Source organism: Phacochoerus africanus, chromosome 1 (genome assembly GCF_016906955.1).
Source record: "Phacochoerus africanus isolate WHEZ1 chromosome 1, ROS_Pafr_v1, whole genome shotgun sequence".
In the NCBI taxonomy this organism is placed as follows: domain Eukaryota; kingdom Metazoa; phylum Chordata; class Mammalia; order Artiodactyla; family Suidae; genus Phacochoerus; species Phacochoerus africanus.
Window position 1 is genome coordinate 277342099 of NC_062544.1, and position 18806 is coordinate 277360904.

General features: G+C 41.6%; 1 protein-coding gene across 2 annotated transcripts in view; it reads left to right on the forward strand.

Moving 5' to 3' along the window:
- The window catches only part of ITSN1 (intersectin 1), a 235828-nt gene that overhangs the window by 54214 nt on the left and 162808 nt on the right, over nt 1-18806 (forward strand). For both annotated transcript variants that reach the window (XM_047795839.1, XM_047795833.1), the window contains exons 2-3: nt 15302-15361; nt 17940-18032. In XM_047795839.1, the coding sequence (XP_047651795.1) occupies nt 15334-15361; nt 17940-18032 (121 nt within the window). In that variant the 5' untranslated portion in view covers nt 15302-15333. The remainder of the gene's footprint in view (nt 1-15301; nt 15362-17939; nt 18033-18806) is intronic.

Consider the following 18806-nt stretch of genomic DNA (forward strand, 5'->3'; position numbering starts at 1 on the left):
TCTGGTTGCTTAAAAAACTTAGACAAGCTATAGTTAATGACTTAATTTTCAGATGGAACTTTGCCGTTAGTTGATGGTCTAGAGGTGGAAATGAGTTTCAAAGCCGGGCTGCTTAATTTCCATTTCTGTCTTAAAACAGGAACGCCTTTCTCTGTCTCTTTGTCCTCTCTGTCCCTCATTTTTCAACTCTGTAGCTGCGCTTTGGTTTTATTGCTCCCTGATGAATTCTTTCCAATTGCAAATATTGAAGTAAGGGTGATTTAGAAGAACTGGGGTTAAAATCTGCTCCTTGAGCTCTGCAGGCCCAATCCCCTGGCGCTTCTCCTTGTGGAAAGTAAGCAGGAGTGAATGGAGTCGCGGTGGGTGTTGCCAAGTGATGTGACAGCTGGGCCTGACAGTGATTGCTGGCCACGGGTCATTCCTGACCCGTCCCCTTCTCACCTCCACCCTTCCCCCAACAAGAAGAATCTGGGAGGCATGCCTGTTCTCTTTTGAGAGGACAACTTGAATATTCACGACAGCTTTTCAGACAGAACATTGACAGTGTCTCTTTGAACGTCGTAAGAAGGTTCTCTTTTTTTTAGTGGGTTCTTTACCCCTCGTGCAGCTCTAAAGTCTTGCACACCTCTGAGGTCATCTTGCTCAGCTTCAAACAGGAGCACATGTTGAAGCTGCGTTTAAGGCCCATGACTTCAGCTGTGACAGTTCACCATTGATCAGGTTGGCTGCATGTTTGGGATTCATCATTTCCTTTGTCCGTTTATTGTTTGGCTTTCAGTACCTTTTCTCTGTGTCTCAAAAGAGCTTTGTGTACATCCTGCCTTTATGTGTAATTGTACAGGGCAACTTTTTTCCCTTTTGTTCATCTCCTGCTCGTTTTTCACAGGAGTAGAGTTTAGTGCAAGACTGGTTTATTAAATAAGCAGGGGTGGAGGCTCCGATATTTGTTTTCCACTCATTGTAGACTTTTTTCTTAAAGAGTGATTTCCTTTTTTTTTTTTTTAAGTTTTCCAATTTTGAATTTTTAGAAATGTAAAACCCTCCAAAAGTAAGAAGCATGGGGACAATAGATTGCTTCTGTTTTTATTTTTATTTTTGTGATTCCTTTTAATTTTTATTCTAGAGCAGGGATGAATATAGAGAGAACAGTGCCTAAAACCAGACCCTCATAACTCTCGAATATCAGACAATAACATGATAGGAATGTATTATATACGTTTATGTGTTCCTAAGGATATTTTTATATCTTTCAAGATATTTGCACATATATTTTCATTTTCCTCCCACGTTTTGACACCTTTCCTCTCCTTTCTTTCTCAATGTATCATTGATGCCAAATGTCCAGAAATTTAAAATTTCTGTTCTGTACATTTCTATCCTGTAGGTCCATTAACCTAAAACGAGACCTTTTGAGCAATTGTACAACAAAATAAAGAATTTTTTTTTCCTCTGTCTTTTTTTTTGCTTTTTTAGGGCCGCACCTGCAGCACATGGAGGTTCCCAGGCTAGGGATCTAATCAGAGCTGTAGCTGCTGGCCTGCACCACAGACACAGAAATGCTAGATCCAGGCCACGTCTGCGGCCTGCACCACAGCTCATGGCAATGCCAGATCCTTAACCCACTGAGCAAGGCCAGGGATCGAACTCAAGTCCTCATGGATACTGGTCGCATTCGTTTCCACTGCACCACAACAGGAACTCCCTAGTCTCTTTTAAATACGAGGAAGAATAAGTATCTTGTTTCCTTACCTCTCGGTCTCTGTTACTGTCTAATCAGCTTGCCTTTCTCTGGTGGCATAAGTCCTTGCCTGAGGTCTAAAACTGTGAGAATACTGTAAGTTTAAGGAGGATGTAAGCCTAATTTGCATATAAATGTTCATTGTACAGAAAATGTCTTCTGTACCAAGAGTATGTCTTGAAATATTCAGACCATGTGTTCTCTTGTTAGGAATCCAGCCACAGAGGTCAGTGGAGTGGTGTGTTCACAGCATAGCTTAGGTCCTGCCTCTCCTGTAGCCTCTGCGTGTCTCTAATTGTTGAGACTCATTTTCCTTATTTATATGATTCCAAGATTTTGTGAGGGAATGGGCATTAAGTGAAAACCAGATAATGTGTATTCATAATCTCTTTTTGGTCTTTTTGTTCTGGCCACACTTGTGGCATGCGGAAGTTTCCAGGCCAGGGAATCGAACCCGCACCACAGCAGCTACCCAAGCCACTGCAGTGACAACAACGGATTCTTAACCCAGTGTGCCACCAGGGAACTCCCTGTTTTGATTCCTAGGTCACTAACCCTTAGCCCTCTTTTGTCTGTTAGAATTCTGCTAGTTATTTGAATTGCGTAATTGTGAAGATTTCTTTTTCATGAATGAGTATATGTTTAAATTATCTCATTTCATCTCAATATTTATTTTTATATTCACTCTTTCCCTCTTTTCTTTTCTTTTTTTTTTAAGTTTTTGCTTTTTACTGCTGCACCCATGGCATCAAATTGAAGCTGCAGCTGCTGGTCTATTACCACAGCCACAGCAACACCAGATCTGAGCTGCATCTGTGACCTATGCCACAGCTCACGGCAATAGTGAATCCTTAACCCACTGAGTGAGGCCAGGGATCAAACCCGCATCCTCATGGGTACTAGTTGGGGTCATTACCGCTGAGCCACATCAGAAACTTCCATCCCTCCTTTAATTTTAAAAGACATTGGAAAATTTTCAAACCTTTAGGGAATTTGAAAGAATAACATGACATACGTGTTTTAAAAGATGTTTTCAATAATTTAATTATTTAATGTAAAATTAAAAGTTTTAAATTATGCCTGTAATTTTTAGAAATTTTATTCCTCATAATTAAATTTTGCCTTTCAGTATTTAAAATTTTAGTATCTGTTATGTGCTAGAAACCACATGTTTTGTATTTTTATTTTGTGTTTTGAAATCACTTGATATTTTCTGAATAACCAGGGCTTTATGAGAGCAAAACATTGGAAATCAAATAGCAAACCTATTTTAACACAATTTTTTATTATGCAAAATGATATATATTTTTTTAGTTAAAAAAAAATTTTTTTGGAGTTCCCGTCATGGCTCAGTGGTTAGCAAATCCAACTAGGAACCATGAGGTTGCGGGTTCGATCCCTGCCCTTACTCAGTGGGTTAAGGATCTGGCATTGCCGTGAGCTGTGGTGTAGGTTGCAGATGCGGCTCGGATCCTGAGTTGCTGTGGCTCTGGTGTAAGCCGGCAGCTGCAGCTCCGACTCGGCCCCTAGCCTGGGAACCTCCATATGCCATGGGAGCGGCCCAAGAAATGGCAAAAAGGCAAAAAGACAAAAAAATTTTTTTTTTTCCTTTTTCAGCTGCATCTGCGGCATATGGGTGTTCCTGGGCTAGGGACTGAATCTTAGCCTCACCTGTGACCTCTGCCACAGCTACGGCAATGTAGGATCCTTAACCCACTGTGTGGGGTCCTCCTGGACCCCATCTGCAGGGACCTAACCTACAGCACACAGGAAGAACTCTGGATCCTTAACTCACTGAGGAACTCCCAAAATGGCATTTTACTAAGTACTGTTTTAAAGATGATCTGCCTGGAGTTCCCCTGTGGTGCAGTGGGTTAAGGATCCTGCATTGCCACTGCAGAGGCTTGAGTCACTGCTATGGTGCAGGTTCCATATGCTATGGCTGCAGCCAAAAAACATAGAGATGATCTACCTATTTTATAAATATACATTTATAAGGTCTTCTATTTTAAATATAATATTTGGGATTTTAATGTAAATACTGAAAATAGGGATCTTTTTTTTTGAATAATTTTTTTTGACTAATTCAACTTTCTGAAGCTGAAATGAACAAAGATTAAAGACTTTTCTCAAACATATTTTAGCTTTTGCTTAAAAATCCTGACATTTTCAAACTCCTATTTATATATTTCTTGATTGCTCAATATTTAGTTTGTTTTGCTATCTTTTATATGTAAATATGGGCATGTTTGCCTCACTCTGAAAATTAAATATCTACATCCAGCAGCATGATGATGAAAGGTTTTCATAACTTGGGGAACGTATGTACTATAATGTAAAACATGCAAAAGAAGGAAAAAATTGTATATTTGTAAGAGAAAAGACTTAACAGGAAATATAAATACTAGGCTGTTAATGGTAGGATGGGGCATGCTTGTCTGCATGGTGGCTGCCCTCTCTGCCCATAAGACAGACCACCCCACCAGAAGCACTGCAGCAACTGGTGAGTTTCTGCACTTGTTCTAGAGCAGTGGCCTGTCCGCCTGCTTCTCAAGCAGCAAGAGAAGAGCGACCTTCTCTGTTTTCCTCTTAAGTGGGCTCACATTTTCCGAATGCCTTCATTGGAAGTGACCCACCTTAACCCTGCTGAAATCTCAGTGTGCACATGGTTGAACTTCTGCCTTCATTTGCTTCTTTTTTGTTCTTGTTTTTAACTTCTCTGTTAGGTTTTTTTTTTTTTAATATGAGACTTCCAACTTCCGTTTGATAAATGCTTACACTTCACTTCTTTTTTGTATAAGAAGTAAAAGCTCTTTGGACTTATCTGGCAAAATTCTGTTCAACTTATTTCCTCCGTTCAGTTTCCTCTGTGGTTTGCTGTGACATTTAGAAAAAAAACAAACCTACTTGGTTTCCCTTCCGTCGTCTTTTTTGTTCTCCAGTTATTGCTTGGAGCAGTGTCCCTGCACTCCCCACCCCCAGCTCCACCCTGGTTGGTTTACCAGGCTAACTAGTTCACGAATGTTCCATTAAATTCTTAATCCTGAAAGTATGAGGTTATGTACATGAGCTTGGAAACCAGACTGACTCTGTTCTGTCATTTGATGACTGTATAAAAACTGTACCTTAGTTTCCACATCCTTAAGATGGAGCAGTAATATTATTTAACCTGTAGGATTAAAATATTCAAATGGTTAATACAGGTCAGGTGTATTAGTAAGTCTTTAAATAATACAGTTTCAGTGAATTATTATTTGTCACGTTTTTCTCTCTAACTCTACACACACACAGATTTTTTTTTTCTTTGCTTATTAGGGCTACACCTGTGGTACATGGAAGTTCCAGGCTAGTGGTCGAATCAATTGGAGCTGCACCTCCCAGCCTACACCACAGCCACAGGAATGCCAGATCCGAGCCTCGTCTGTGACCTACACCACACCTCATGGCAGTGCTGGGTCCTAACCCACTGAGCGAGGCCAGGAATAGAACCCGCATCCTCATGGATGCTAGTTGTGTTTGTTACTGCTGAGTCACGGCGGGAACTCCGGAGTTTGACTTCTTTAGATTTCACATATATAAGTTAGATCATGTGGTATTTGCCTTTCTGTGTCTGGCTAATTTCCCTCCGCAAAATGTCCTCTAGGTTTATCCATGTAACAAATGGAAGATTTTCTTCTTTTATTAAGGCCGAGGAGTTTCCGTCGTGGCTCAGTGGTTAACAAATCCGACTAGGAACCATGAGGTTGCGGGTTCGATCCCTGGCCTTGCTCAGTGGGTTAAGGATCTGGCGTTGCCGTGAGCTGTGGTGTAGGTCGGCGGCTACAGCTCCGATTCGACTCCTAGCCTGGGAGCCTCCATATGCCATGGGAGCAGCCCAGGAAATGGAAAAAAGACCAAAAAAAAAAAAAAAAAGGGCTGAATAATAGCGTGTTCTATACACAACTCCCATTTTCTTTATCTATTTATCCATCCACAGGCACGTTGTTTCCATGTCTTGACTATTGTTAATAATGCTGCAGTGAACATGGAAATTCATATCTCCTCTTTGAGATAATGATTTCATTTCCTTTGGATGTATACCCAGTGGTAGGAATGCAGGTTCCTATGCTAGTTCTATTTTAATTTTTCGAGGAACCTGCATACTGTTTTCTACAGTGGCCGCACCAATTTACATCCCCACCAACAGTGTACAAGGGTGTCCTTTTCTCCACATCTTCGCCAGCATTTGTTCTTTCCTGTCTTTTCCGCAATCACAATCCTGACAGGTGCGTGGCCGTATTTCCTTAGTGACATTGGGCACCTTTTCTGTGTCCCTCTTGGCCATTTGTACGTCTTATTTGGAAAAGTGACCGGTCAGGTCTTCCGCCCGTTTAAAAATTCTGTTTACTTTGCTATTGAGTCCTATGAGATAACTATAAACTCCTTAATTATATTAAACATTCTTTTTTTTTTTTGCTTTTTAGGGCCACACCCATGGCACATGGAAGTTCCCAGGCTAGGGGTCTAATTGGAGCTACAGCTGCCCGCCTACTCCACAGCCACAGCCACATGGGATCCATGCTGCGTCTGCGACCTGCACCATAGCTCATAGCAACCCTGGATCCTTAACCCACTGAGTGAGGCCAGGGATCGAACCTGCAACCTCATAGTTCCTAGTTGGATTCATTTCTGCTGCCACAATGGGAAGTCCTATATTAAACATTCGTATTCCGAAGTTCTGTTGTCCATCATTGGCTCTAGCCCTTCAATTAAGTTTTTTGGTTGAGCTTAAAGTTGAATTCGTTGCTGTTGTTTTAAAGATAAAATACTTATAGAGAGTTATTGGGAATAACTACATCTCTTAAGAGGATATTCCAATGTAGATATTTTAGTTTGAATTGAACTGCTAGGATTGCAGAACTCTTGGCTTTTATTTTTAGTATTTTGTCTGCAGCTTGTGGCTTCGTTAGAAGTACACCAAACCTCATATATTTAAAGTATCCAGGAGTTCCCACTGTGGCACAACAGGATCCATGGTGTCTTGGGAGCACTGGGACGCAGGTTTGATCTCCAGCCTGGCACCATGGGTTAAGGATCCAGCATTGCCGCAGATGTGGCTTAGGTCACAGCTATAGCTCGGATCAGATCCCTGGCCCCGGAACCCCCATATGCCACGGGGCGGCCAAAAAATTAATAAATAGGGTGTATAGTTTGATCAGCTTTTATAGATGTATTTCCATTCCCCTCTGCTTCCTGTGCCTCTTTGTAATTTTGTATTCTGACCTTTCCTCTCATCTCCTCACATTCCCTGATTGGTTTTCCATCCCTATAGAGCAGGTCATATTTTCTAGAATTTTTACAAAAGTGGAATCATACTGTGGGTATGTGTTCATATACCTGTCTCCTTTCCCTGAGCATAGTGGTTTTGATATTCATGCATGTTAATGCTTCTAGGGACAGTTGGTTCCTCTTTATCGTGAAGTAATATGTCATCGTATGGGTATGTCCCTGTTCGTGTATTCATTCTCAGTTGTTTGGTTTGCTGGTGTTTGGCTCTGAACAACAAAACTGCTATGAACACTTGAGTAGAAATCTTGGTGTAGACATAAGGTTCTTTTCTCTCAGCTAACTATACAGAAGTAGCGTGCTGGGGTTGAATGGTAGCTGTATAACCTTTAAGAAAATTGTTTTCCAAAGTGATCACACCATTTTGCATTCCCACCAGCTGTGTATGCGAGGCCAGCTCTTCCACATCTTCACCAGCACTTGGTACAGTCAGTCTTTTTCATGTTTCCCTGCTGTTGGAAATAGCAGGGCACATCACGTTTGTTTAATTTCCCTAGTGGCTAATGATGTTAAACATCTTTTCTTGTGTTCATTGGCCATTTCTGGGAATTGTTTTGCGAAGTGTCTCTAATCAATTTCCTCATGAAATTACTTGTCTTTTTTTTTTTGTCTTTTTAGGGCCGCACCTGCAGCATATGGAGGTTCCCAGGCTAGGGGTCCATTTGGAGCTGAGCCACAGCAATGAGGGATCTGAGCCATGTCTGTGATCTATGCCACAGCAGTGTTCCTGGGCCAGAGATCTAACTCTCACCACTGCAATAACCAGAGCCACAGCAGGATCCTTAATCTGCTGAGCCACAGGGGAACTCCCTGTCTTACTCTTTTTAAGTTGCAAAAGTTCTTTATATATTCTGAGTATAGTTCCTGTGTATGATGCAAGTGTTGCAAATGTTTCCTCCCAGTCTGTGTCCTGCCTTTTTCTTTTCTTCTCTTTTCTTTTTCTTTTTTGGCCACCATCTGTGGCACATGGAGGTTCCCAGGCTAGGGGTTGAATGGGAGCTGCTGCTGAGGCTCACGCCACAGCCATGATCCGAGCCACAGTTCCGGCAATGCCAGATCCTTTACCCGCTGAGCAAGGCCAAGGGATCGAACCCGCATTCTGACAGATGCTGTGCTGGGTTGTTAACCTTCTGAGCCACAATGAGAATGCCTGCCTTTTTGCTTTCTTAATGTCTTCTTTTGAAGAGGCTAACATTTCATTTTGATGAAGCCCAATTGGGGGCAAGCTGTCTCTCTCTCTTTTTTTGAAATAAACTATGCCTCTTTCTGTTCTGAGAAATTCTGGCCTTTCCCAAGATTACAAACATATTCTCCACTTCTTTGGAATTTTTAATGTAAAACTATATGGTTTTAAATTAAGGCCAAATTTAAATTTTAAATTTTGATCCATTTTAAATTATTTTTTGTGCATTTTATGAAGTAAGGGTCAGTGTTCTTTTTTTTTCTCTCTCTTTCACCCTCCCTCCCCCCAAATGTGGATATCCAATTGCTCTGCTTTGGTTTGTTGAAAACTTTTTTCCTCCAATGATTTACCCTTGCAACTTTACCAAAAATGAATGCACCTAACATGTGTAAATCTATTTCTAAACTCTTCTTTTCCATTGATCTAGTATGTCTGCCTTTAAATCAGTCCCCAAAGGTATTGATTACGTTGCTTTATAGTAAATCTTGAGATCAAGTAGGGTAAATCCTCCAATTTTGTTTTTTTAAAAAGTTGCTGTGGGAGTTCCCTGGTGGCTCAGTGGGTTATGGACCTGGTGTTGTCACTCTTGTGGCTTGGGTTACTACTCTGGAGTGGGTTCAGTCCCTGGGCTGGAAACTTCTGTATGCTGGAGGCATGGTCAAAAAAGAAAAACTGCTGAGGATATTCCAGGTCCTTTGCCTTTCCATGTAAATCTCAATATCACCCTTCCAATTTGTAATAAAAAGCTTGGTGCAAATTTTGATCGGGATTGTGTTGAATATGTAGATGCATTTGGAGGGAATTGCCATTTTAGCAATATTGAATCTCTCCTCACCATAGTGTATCTCTCCATTTATTTAGGTCTTCAACTTTTTCAGCAATATTTTGTAGTTTTAGTAGCAAGACACTGGCTTTGGATGTCTTTCGTTAAATTTATACCCAGGGCTTTTACATATTTTTGGCACTATTGTAAATGGGATTGTTTGCCTTGAATTTCAGTTGCCAATTATTTGTTCCCAGTATATAGGAATTCAACTATATATATATATTCCCCCCCCTTTTGGCCACACCCATAGCATGTGGATGTTACTGGCCCAGGGATTGAAATCTGAGCTGCAGCTGTAACCCACACCATAACAGTGGCAATGCCAGATCCTTTAACCCACTGAGCTGGTCTGGGGATCAAACCCATACCTCTTCAGCGACCCAAGCCTCTGCAGTTAGATTCTTTACCAACTGTGCCACAGCAGGAACACCCATATTTTTGAGTTTCAGTTCTGACTACTTTGTGGAGAACTTTTACATATGCTTTAGGATTCTGTTTTATAATTTTTGTAGGTAAATCTCAAAAGACATATGACTTATTGTCAATTTCAAAAAATAGGAAGATGAATTGAGAGGAAACACACTATAATCTTTTGGAAGATTATCAAGCTTACCTGCATAAAATATTGAATGAGAAATAGTGGAAGAACAGAATAGTAGCTGTAGTTTCTAAAGGGAATTGGCAGTGAGAAGTAGCCTGCTTCTCAGCTGGGCTCACAGACCTCCAGTTAAATATGGTGGTTTGACCACATGTGTCTTTCCTTCCCTGAAGGCTGCCATAGTCATGTCGGGAATATAAAAGATGTTAACTCCTAAGGAAGAAGAAAACAGGAGAGAAGATAGTGACAAAGGATTCTAACAGTTTTGTTTTCAGGGCTGCGTCCGAGGCATATAAAATTTCCCAGGCTGGGTGTCAAATCAGAGCTGCAGGTACCGGCCTACACCACAGCCACAGCAATGTGGGATCTGAGCCGTGTCTGCAATCTCCAACCACAGCTCATGGCAACACTGGATCCTTAACCCCCTGAGCAAGGCCAGGGATTGAACCTTGCATCCTCATGGATACTAATCGTGTTCTTTTTTTTTTTTTTTTGTCTTTTTAGGGCCGCACCCACGGCACATGGAGGTTCCCAGGCTAGGGATCAAATCAGAGCTACAGCTGCCGGCCTACACCACAGCGCATGGCAACGCCAGATCCTTAATCCACTAAGCAAGGCCAGGGATCGAACCCGCAACCTCATGGTTCCTAGTCGGATCCATTTCCGCTGCACCACGATGGGAACTCCACTAATCGTGTTTTTAACCCGCTGAGCCACAATGGGAACTCCCTGATGCTTTTTTAGAAAGGAGTGGTAATTTGAGTTCAGAGGAAGATAACATAGTATCTGTAGGTAAAGATGCGGTCAAGCCAGCTTGCGCCTGGCTTCAGAGTGCTTGGAGGTTCCTGGTGCAGGTCAGGTCAATTTTGCAGCTGAAATGAATATTATGTATTATATTATAATACATAATAATATTATGTAAATATTACATAATAATATTATGTAAAAATCTTCTATGTCCAGATCTTTTGAACCATTCTTTCCTGCGCCCCGAGCCAGACAGGTAACTATTTCTGTCCCCTTCCTCCTAGGGAGGTGGGAAGAGCACTAGAGCAGAGATGCCCTAGACTAGAGAGGTGAGAATGGGCCTGAACATGTAAACAAGTCCACCCACTGATGTGTGGGCCCCTCACCTGTTTCCTGCTTCTCCGCTCCTCCCCAGAAGCCAGCGGGAACACACATCTAGCAGAATATCTTGAATGAAGAAAACCTCCACATGCTGGCATCCGGACAGCTCCCAGTGAAAAGATGACTAGATATATTCGATCATCATCATACAGAGAAGCCCGTCCATCCGCCACCACTTCCATCCTGCTTCTGAGCCTTTTTTTAGTGCCTCCCTCTTAAAGACGAAGGCACATCCAAGGATCACCAGATGTATGGGGAAAGCTTCAAAAGTGAAAGAGAATGACCCCAAGCAAACTTTATCAGCCAGCCAACAAACAAAAAAAAACTCAAACAGAAGAAAAGAAATGAGCAAAGTTGTTATAGGCTTCAGTTCCCCTTCAAGGTTAAACCCAAAAGCCTCTGGCCCTTTCCTCTACCTTAAACAGCCTGGTAGGGAAGGAATGTCTCTCATTCCTCACCCCACCTCTCTAGATAACCTGTTCTCCATGCAAATAAGGTGTCCTGCCCTAAGCCAATCAGAAGATCAACTATGCCCCATACAGAGATGGAACAACTCTCAGCCCTTAAGCATGGCTGGGGGGGGCTGGGGCAGGGGAAATTGGGTCTCCACTCAAATCTGCCTCATGGGGTTATTAAAACAATTGTAAAATGAGCCGGGCCCTCTTTTAACCTGCACGCACGTGAGCTCTCTTTTCTCTGAAAATGTGCTTTCGCTATAATAAATGTGTAAAACGCCAGACCACCTGCACCTCCAAGTCTTTGTCGCGTGTGGGCAAGGATCGAAAACTAACAGAGGGACCTGACATTCTAAGCCATCCTCTGCTGCCAGGCCTGACAAAATGCAATAAGGAAAGTCAGAGGAGGAAGAGAAATTGTGTTGGAGTCCTCGTTGTGGCATAGCGGAAACAAATCTGAGTAGTTAGTATCCATGGGGATAAGGGCTTGATCCCTGGCCTTGCTCAGTGGATTGGGGATCTGGCGTTGCCGTGAGCTGTGGTGTAGGTTGCAGATGAGGCTCGGATCCCGCATTGCTGTCATAGGCTGTAGCTGCAGCTTTTATTCCAGCCCTAGCCTAGGAACTTTTATATGCTGCGGGTGCAGCCCTAAAAAGCAAAACTAAAAACCAAAACCAAATTGTGTCCGTTTAAAAAATGGGAGTGAGGGGGACACTAGGAATACATGGTTGAGAACAACAAGAGCTTTGGAATTCTAAAATTCCATGGACAGATGAAGTTGAGTATTAGGGCAAGGGCTGTCATTTTTAAATTCTAAATTAATCTAATTTTGCCATGTCTATTTAGTATTCATTTTTAACTATGGGCATTTACCACATTTCTAAATTAAGCAAAAGGAAAAATACTGTTTGGGCTTTTTTTTTTTAACTTTTTACATAATGATTTTTATTATTATTATTTTTTCATTATAGCTAGTTTACAGTACTCTGTCAATTTTCTACTCTACAGCATGGTGACCCAGTTACACATACAAAAATACGTTATTTTTCCTCACATTATCATGCTCCATCATAAGTGACTAGATATAGTTCCCAATGCTACACAGCAAGATCTCATTGCTTATCCATTCCAAAGACAATAGTCTGCATCTGTTAATCCCAAATTCCCAATCCACCCCAGTCCCTCCCCCTCCCCCTTGGCAACCACAAGTCTATGCTCCAAGTCCTTGAGTTTCTTTTCTGTGGAAAGGTTCATTTGTGCCATATATTAGATTCCAAGTGTAAGTGATATCATATGGTATTTGGCTTTCTCTTTCTGACTGACTTCACTTATGAGAGTCTCTAGTTGCATCCATGTTGCTGCAAATGGCATTATTTTGTTCTTTTTGATGGCTGAGTAGTATTCCATTTTAATATATCCCACATCTTTCTAATCCAATCATCTGTTGATGGACATTTGGGTTGTTTCCATGTCTTGGCTGTTGTGAATAGAGCTGCAGTGAACATGCGGGTGCATGTGTCTTTTTCAAGGAAAGGTTTGTCCGGAGATATGCCCAAGAGTGGGATTGCTGGGTCATGTGGTAGTTGTATGTTTAGTTTTCTAAGATACCTCCATACTGTTTACCATAGCGGCCGTACCAATTTATATTCCCACCAACGGTGCAGGAGGCTTCCCTTTTCTCCACACCCCCTCCAGCATTTGTTATTTGTGGACTTATTAATGATGGCCATTTTGACTGGTATGAGGTGGTATCTTGTGGTAGTTTTAATTTGCATATCTCTAATAGTCAGGGATGTCGAGCATTTTTTCATGTGCTTGTTGGCCATCTGTATATCTTCTTCAGGGAAATGTCTGTTCAAGTCTTTTGTCCATTTTTCCATTGGGTTGTTGGCTTTTTTGCTGTTGAGTTTTATAAGTTGTTTTTATATTCTTGAGATGAATCCCTTGTCAGTTGCATCATTTGAAACTATTTTCTCCCATTCTGTAAGTTGTCTTTTTGGTTTCTGTTTGGTTTCCTTTGCTGTGCAAAAGCTTGTCAGTTTGATTAGGTCCCATTGGTTTATTTTTGCTTTTATTTCTGTTGCTTTGGGAGACTGACCTGAGGAAACATTTGTAAGGTTGATGTCAGAGAATGTTTTGCCTATGTTCTCTTCTAGGAGTTTGATGGTGCCTTGTCTTACATTGAAGTCTTTAAGCCACTTTGAGTTTATTTTTGTGCATGGTGTGAGAGTGTGTTCCAGTTTCATTGCTTTGCATGCAGCTGTCCAGGTTTCCCAGCAATACTTGCTGGAAAGACTGTCTTTTTCCCATTTTATGTTCTTGCCTCCTTTGTTGATGATTGATTGACCATAGGTGTCTGAGTTTATTTCTGGGTTCTCTATTCTGTTCCATTGGTCAGTCTGTCTGTTTTGGTACCAGTACCACACTCTCTTGATGACTGTGGTTTTGTAATATTGCCTGAAGTCTGGGAGAGTTTTGCCTCCTGCTTGGTTTTTGTTCCTCAGAATTGCTTTGGCAATTGTGGGTTGGATTTTTTTTTTAGTTGGGGAGAAGATCTGGCTTGGGTTCACTTTGGCTGTACGTGAACAAATCTCTGAGCCTGGGTTTGTGTGTGGTATTTTGGCCAGGCATTAGTGTAATATGCCTTGCCAGCGGACTTTCTCAAAATCTTTGGGCATCAACTACAGACAGTGTGTTTTTAAATGCAACACAGACCGTGGAGTTTGCTGCTCCTGTTCAGTCCTGCTGGGTTACTAAGAATGTGGTTTTGCTCTAATTACTTCACCTCTTTGATTCTCGTTTTCTTTGTGTGTAATATGGGGATGGTAATATAGGACCTGTGATGTGGAAAGAGATAAGACCTATCAATCACCGAGTATAGTACAGTGGGCAGCGTGTACTTAGTGCTCATTAAAAAGAGCACTTGTGGGGTGTTCCTGTTTTGGCTCACCAGTAACGAACCCGACTAGTACCCATGAGGATGTGGGTTCCATCCCTGGCCTTGCTCAGTAGGTTAAGGATCCGTCATTGCCACGAGCTACATTGCAGGTCACAGTCGTGATTCGGATCCCGTATTGCTGTGGCTGTGGCGTAGGCAAGCAACTGCAGCTCTCATTTGACCCCTAGCCTGGGATCTTCCATATGTCCTAGATGTGGCCCTAAAAAGGAAAAATAAAATAAAATAAAAAATATGTGTGTGTGTGTGTGTGTGTATAGTGCAAATGAACCTACCTATCAGTGAAACAGAAACAGACTCATACACATTGAGAACAGTCTTGTGGTTGCCAAGGGGATAGGGGAGAGGGAGTAAGATGGACTGGGAGTTTGGAGTTAGTACGTGCAATCTATCACATTTACAATGGATAAATGACAAGGTCCTACTGTATATCACAGGGAACTCTATCCAGTCTCCTGGGTTACACCCTGATGGAAAATAATATTAAAAGAATACATATATATGACTGAGTCACTTTGCTGAACAGCACAAATTGGCACAACATTGTAAGTCAAGTATACTTAAAAAAACAAAAAAGGAAAAGAATAAAAAGAGCAGTTGTATCGTTCCCTGGTGGCACAGTGGGTTAAAAATCCAGCATTGGGTTCAGTCCCTGGCCTGAGAACTTCTGCATGCTGAGGGTACGGCCAAAGGAGGGGTGGGGGGGAGTTCTTATAACCATCAGGCAGATAGACCAGTATATGTAGAAGTTTAGGAAAAAGATGTATGTAAAAAAATCCCAAGTGCAACAATACAAGTAGTGATGTAGTAGGTTGTCCTGAGCTGAGAATATCACCCACAAGACTGAAAACTTCTTGTTGCGGAAGAGTCATTCGCCCTCATTCCTCAGTGTCCATCATTGCACCTGAAACCAAGTAGCTGTGCCGTGAAGGGATGAATGAAAGCGCTTCCTTAGTTTGTAACGTGCATCTGTAGTGCTATCCCCTAGCTCTAGTATCAGTCTTCAGGTCATTAAAGACAGCATGTTAGTGTGTTTCTAAGTTTCTAGGAGTGAAATTTTCATAAACTTAAAATGTTGCATTTCAATTACAGGCGTCCATTAGCAAGGTGAAAGTAGCAGAACCATGGCTCAGTTTCCAACACCTTTTGGTGGTAAGTTTTCAAAGATTTTCCTTTTTTTTTTTTTTAATCAATGAATTTTATTACATTTATAATTGTATTATTTTCCTTTTTTTAATATACCCAGAACTGCATTTTTCTTAGTATTATGGAAAAACTTTGTATTATGGCAAATTTCAAATATACACATAAATGGAATAAGATAACCCTTCATGTAAGTTTCAGTGCTTACCAACTCATGGCCAATACTGCTTTACCTGGCTTCTTTTGGGCAACCCCCAGGCATCATATCATTTCATTCACAAATATTGTAGTGGTTGTTTCTAAAGGATGGCACTTTTAAAGATGCAACTACAATACCATTATCACATCCATCAAATTTACAGTAATTCCTTAATGTCCTCAGCCATCAGGTCAGCGTTAAAGTTTTCCCTGATAGGCTCTAGGTATTGTGTTGTAGTTGTTGTTATGTTTGGTTGGTAAAAATCAGGATCCGAATGAAAGATAGAGCACTGCAGTTAGTTCATGGGTCTCACAAGGTGCTTCTTTAGCGAAGCCCCCTCCATACCCTAGTTGTGTTTTTTGTTTGCAATTTATTTGTTGAAGTGACTGCATCATTTATTCTATACTTTTTCTGAAGACTTGATTTAAAGTGTGACTTTTTTGTTTTACTTTATCTTCTTGGAACATCAATATGCGTAAAAATGTGTTTTTCAAGTAATTTGCCCCAAGGTTATTAGGAAAGTGTTATAAACGTTAGTTTTACTTATTGGCCAGGTTTTTATTTTTTTTCCCCCCAAGAGATCATGCCGTATTAATGCATTTCTCCTGGCAGTTATCTAATAACCTAGTCACCATGGAGAGGGGAAGACAGCAAAACCCACGTCCCTATGATCACGTCTGTAAAAGTCCCTGCGTGATTCTAGTACAGAAATCTGCAACCTTTTCAAAACCATTAGTGTTACTGTTTTTATTGCTGTATTTGGCTTTTCTTCCCTTTCTTAATTACTGAGCACTTTTTCTGGTTTGTTTGTTTTTGTTTTTTCTTTTTGTCGTGGGGCTTTGCTTTTGTTTATAAATTCCAGGGGTGAATTCTGTTGCGGCCGTAGAAGTTGCAGGACTGTGAGGCCTGTGAGGGGAGGGATGGGATCTGTCTCGATCTGGGTCATCACTTATTCCTAAGGTCTAATGCAGTGGCCGGCACATCTGAGGCATTCAACAGCTGTGTTTGCAGAGACAGTATTGCTGCTGCCTGTCACTGTCATACCAGCACCTGCAGAGAGGGGAGATGCAATGTGTAGACATTTTATTTGTGTGCTGGGCATCTTCACATATTGCTTGTTCCCACCTTTTGGGAAGGTGTCTGTTTTTGGGGGTTTTTTGCTTCTTAGGGCCAGACCCATGGCATATGGCATATTAGACCCAGGCTAGGGACTAAATCGGAGCCACAGCTGCTGGCCTACGCCACAGCCACAGCAACACAGGATCCCAGCTGCATCTGCACCCTACATCACATCTCGTGGCAATGCCAGATCCTTAACCCACTAGACGAGGGCAGGGATCAAACCTGCAAACTCATGGTTACTAGTTGGGTTTGTTTCTGCTGTGCCACACCAGGAACTCCCTGGGAAAATGTCTGAATTTTTAAGAGCCTTCTACCTATGTAATCTAGAGTTATGTGTTGAATTTGTTTGAAGAGACCTAGCACTAAAGCGAAAATGATCTAGCAAATGAGGGGACATCTGGTCAGTCCCAGAGCTGAAACTGAAGAAGAGCCTAAACCCCATTCCCTGGTGGTTTGTCATTATTTTTTTTAGGATACACATTTTAAAAAACAGCTTCAGTGAGTTATAATCTACATACCATACAGCTCTCTGCAATCTAGTATTTGAATATTTTTATCATCCCAGAGAGATTGTCATAGCATCACATAGGATACTGATTATGAAGCGCCGTTTTTCCATAACTTTCTTCTGTGGCCTTTAAGACATCTGAAAATGCTGTGTTAAATTAGACTTTTGCTTGAGTTGATGTAAATTGGTCATGATTATTAACTTATGTCTTCATATACTTTTGCTGTCTATAGGATTATAGGATAAGTTTTTTTTTTGAAAAAGAATTTATTCCAATGTCTCTTTTTGTTTGTTTGGCCTACTTTACTCTTTTTTGTTTGTTTGTTTTGTTTTCCTTAAGGCTACATTATATGGAAGTTCCCAGGCTAGGGGTTGAATTGGAGCCACAGCTGCCAGCCATAGCCATAGCCACAGTCATAGCAATGCCAGATCCGAGCTGCATCTGTGACTTACACTGCGACTCACACTGCAACTCATGGCAGTGCAGGATCCTTAACCCACTGAGCAAGACCAGGGATCGAACCTGCATCCTCATGGATACTAATTGGGTTCTTAGCCTGCTGAGCCACAATGGGAACTCCTGGCCTACTTTACTCTTAGTTTTCTAACTTTATATTCATAACTTCTGGGACAAATATGTTAATTTATCAAATCATTTATAACATACTGACAGAATCTTAAAGTACTATGGAAACTGTGTGATGAGCACGTTTTCCTTTCTCATTGAATAATTTCTTTGTCTTTTCTTTGGCTTGTAGGTAGCCTGGATATTTGGGCCATAACTGTAGAGGAAAGAGCAAAGCATGATCAGCAGTTCCATAGCTTAAAGCCAATATCTGGATTTATTACTGGTAATTGGAGTCACTGTTTTTACATTTGTACTCATCATAGTGCATATGTCGTGGGAAATCTCTTATGCAGAGTGAGGGTGGGCATCTGTGACCGGGGGTGCACTGCCCCTGTTTTGCCTTAGCCTCGAGCCTGCATTTGTACAGTTGCTTTTCCTCCAACGCACTGGAGCTTTTTTGCAGTCCTTAAAGGATGCCAGGTCACTTGCTGCAGGCATATCATTGATAGGAATTGGTTAAGATGATCGGACTACATTCTTTAAGTAATGCAGCATTGGACTGTGGTCCTTGAGCAAAAAACACTTCCTTAATTCTGATTTTTTTTTTTTTGCCTTTTTGTCTTTTCTAGGGCCACACCTGCAGCATGTGGAGGTTCCCAGGCTAGGGGTCTAATCAGAGCTGTAGCCGCTGGCATACACCACAGCCACAGCAATGTGGGCTCTGAGCCGCGTCTGTGACCTACACCACAGCTCATGGCAACGCTGGATCCTTAACCCACTGAGTGAGGCCAGGGATCAAACCCGCAACCTCATGGCTCCTTATCGAAGTTGCTAACCACTGAGCCACGACAGGAACTCCTAACTCTGATCTTGAACTGGCTTGAGAAACTTAAGTAAATTAACAGATTATAAACAATAAGGGGGGGGGGGAAAAGGCATCCTCTTATTGCTGTGTCTCTAAAGATCCTTTTGAACTTGGCCTTTTCTGGTATCTTTCCTGTTTGGTTACTCTTCAGGAATTAACTTTAGAAAAAAAAGGGATCTAGATTTCCTGGGG